Source organism: Solanum stenotomum, unplaced genomic scaffold, assembly GCF_019186545.1.
Source record: "Solanum stenotomum isolate F172 unplaced genomic scaffold, ASM1918654v1 scaffold6463, whole genome shotgun sequence".
In the NCBI taxonomy this organism is placed as follows: domain Eukaryota; kingdom Viridiplantae; phylum Streptophyta; class Magnoliopsida; order Solanales; family Solanaceae; genus Solanum; species Solanum stenotomum.
The window spans coordinates 1-3,138 of NW_026036209.1; the positions used below are offsets into that span (position 1 = coordinate 1).

A 3,138-nucleotide genomic window follows, 5' to 3' on the forward strand; every position below is an offset into this window, starting at 1 on the left:
TATCTTTATCCATCACACATTTCACAGCATTGCACAAATTCTCCTTTGTAAACAAATCATTTTCATCCTGCTCCACTTCTACACCAACCTTAAGGTGTTGTTCCATAAACCTAGCAGTAAAAATGTGATCAATAGGCCTTGGCAAAAGTACCAATTGACAATCACACAGCACCAAAGCCTCCCACATCGACCCATAACCACAGTGAGTGACGAAACAACCAACTGATTTGTGTCTTAAAATCTCCAATTGTGGCACCCAACAATCAAGAATCAGTCCCTTTTCTTGAACCCTTTGTTTGAATCCCTCTGGCAAGGCTTCTTCTACTGAATTTGTCCCTTCAGGTGGCTTAACAACTAAAAGAAACGGTAACTCAGTCAGTTCAAAGCCTAAAACAAGTTGTTGAAACTGTTTCTTTTCAAGAAGGGAAAAGGGTCTGATTTACCCCTGAACTTTATGATTTGGAGCTGATATACCCTCCGTTTAAAAAATGGCTCATATATGCCCTTGCCGTTATAGAAATGGCTCATATATGCCCTTTTACTTAACAGATCAATATTTAATAAAATTAAAAATTCATTTTTTTTGTATTTAATTTGAGAAAATGCCACGTGGCTTTTAAAATACCCATTCAAAAACTTTTAACCCATGCCCACCCAACCCAATTAGAAACAAAAAAACCCCACCCATTTAAATAAATCAAAAACCGATTTCATTTCATTGTCTCCCCAATTGGAACAAAACCCCCACCCATTTAAAGCTTACAATAGTATTTTGATCTATTAGCTTTCTAAATTTTCTGAAGAAATTGGTACCTTTTTTTTACTTTATAAATTGTTCAATTTTTTCAATCGTCCCAGAGAAATTGGTGAACAAGCAAGCTTCTATTAAAACTGATCTTCAATGGCGATAAATTATTTTAACAGTTCAAATTGAACTGAAATGCATTGTTTTGTGTGTGTGAGCTCGCCTATCTTCCTCTGTCTTTCCTATTCGTGTGTGTCATGTGCCATAGATTCACCTTTAGTAAATTTTATTGAATAAAAAATGCTTTTGCAGAATATTAGAGCCGCCAACAGTGATGATGCTTTCTACAGGTATTGCCAAAACTCTAGCAAGGCCAACATCTTACACTATAAAATTTTGATGAAAAAACTGAAACTTCCCTCGTCAATGGAGCTCATGTTACTGCCAAGCTTGCTGGTCTTCTTGAGATTTTCATCAAGAAATGGAATGAAATGGGTTTGATTTATTTAAATGGTTGGGGTTTTTTTGTTTCTAATTGAGTCGGGTGGGCATGGGTTAAAAGTTTTTGAATGGGTATTTTAAAAGCCACGTGTCATTTTCTCAAATTAAATATAAAAAAAATGAATTTTTAATTTTATTAAATATTGGTCTGTTAAGTAAAAGGGCATACATGAGCCATTTCTATAACGGCAAGGGCATATATGAGCCATTTTTTAAACGGAGGGTATATCAGCTCCAAATCATAAAGTTCAGGGTTAATCAGGCCCTTTTCCCATAATAAATACATATATTATGCATTTATCGATTGTTTTATTTTGTATGAATTTTTCCTTTTTTTTCTTCTTTTTAAAAGTGTAAAGAAATGTCCTGAACAAATGGGCTGGAGTCTTAGAGTGAGCCCAATTAGGTTGATAGAAGCTTTTAAGGCCCATCAGTAATGGGCCTAGGTAAGTGCCATATAATACCCAAAGTCTGAACCTATTTCGATTCAAATACTTAGTGAAATCTTTGAATTTCATCTTAAAATGTTGATTTTTTTAGCTAGTTTGTTAACCGTGCTGTTCGGGTAAACTTTCGTGGCACTATGACAAATTATTGTTTCTGTTGTGATTTGAACCTGAACCTAAGACGTCATGATTCTCATACCATTTTATTGGATCACAATATGTGGTTAGTCACTAAAGATCATTTTTGGTGTAGTGGTATGTTATTGTTGTTGTTTAATTAGCTTTGGGAAAGCATTTTCACCTCACAAATGTGAATTGAAGTATGATGAATGTGGAGTCATGAATGATAACTGTTATAAAATTGTTTCTAATTAATGCTCCAAGCGCAAAACAGAAGTATAATCGTATATAAGCAGTGTATAATCTGTGTACACCGACAAAGAGAAGGAAACATTGAATCAAACCAATTATGTATCTTAAGATCCCTAATTTTAGTGCATTCAGTATTTATACCAAATCAACAAATGTAAGACATATGTATTGCGTTCAAATAAGTATCACTTAACCATGATTCGATTTTAACTGTCAAGGTTAAAATTTTAACCAAGCTCATCTAGTTGATCAAGGATGGGTGGAGGGTAGACAAGNGCTGTTGCTAATAGACTCTCCAAGGATCTATGAACATCAGCTGTAGTCTCTGCTCCATATGGAAGGCCATCAACATGAGGTATTGTCAGTTTATGCAATTTGATGAGATTTGGATAAAGATTGAGTTTTTGAAGTCTAATTTCTGCATTTTTGGGCAACAAGAATGAGATTTTGTGACCTCTTTTTGCAAGTTCATTTGACAGATTCATGTATGGGATTAAGTGACCAAAAGCAAGCCATGGGAACATCACTATTTCCAACTTTGACTCTATGAATTCTGCCATCTTTTTTTTTCTCCTTTGCCTTGCTAACTCTTTTTGTCCCTTTGTTGATTGCTTCCTTATCATTAATAATATATAGACAACTGTTATTATTTATTAGTAAAATGACTATCAATAATCTATCTATCTATATATATAGAGAGAGAAAAAAAGGAGGACAACTGTTATATTATACTATTATATATAGACAACTGTTATTATTTATTAGTAAAATGACTATCAATCAAATAATGAACATCTAAACTTTATTATAATTTTGTCCTTTGTTGATTGGTTCCTTATCATTTATTTATAATATATAGACAATTGTTATTATTTATTAGTAAAATGACTATCAATAATATCTCTCTCTCTATATATATAAGGGAAAATTGTATATAATAACAAACTATTAATTCAAATTAAATGTTATAAATATAGTTTGATTTAATTGTACCCCATAGCAAATTGTTGCTAATTCTTTAATTGTACCCCAAAGCAAATTATACAACTGCTTTCTTTTGTATATGTATAGCGA

General features: G+C 32.7%; 1 protein-coding gene across 1 annotated transcript; it reads right to left on the minus strand.

Annotated features, from left to right (window-relative positions):
• Positions 1 to 4: 4 nt before the first annotated feature.
• LOC125852882 (UDP-glycosyltransferase 79B7-like) lies at positions 5 to 2,668 on the minus strand (the record flags this gene model as incomplete). Its single annotated transcript, XM_049532560.1, has 3 exons — positions 2,297 to 2,668; positions 1,711 to 1,723; positions 5 to 434 (listed from the first exon to the last, which is right to left on the minus strand). Coding segments are annotated over exons 1-3 (771 nt in total), but the record flags the coding sequence as incomplete, so codon positions are not given.
• Between the last annotated feature and the right edge of the window lie 470 nt (positions 2,669 to 3,138).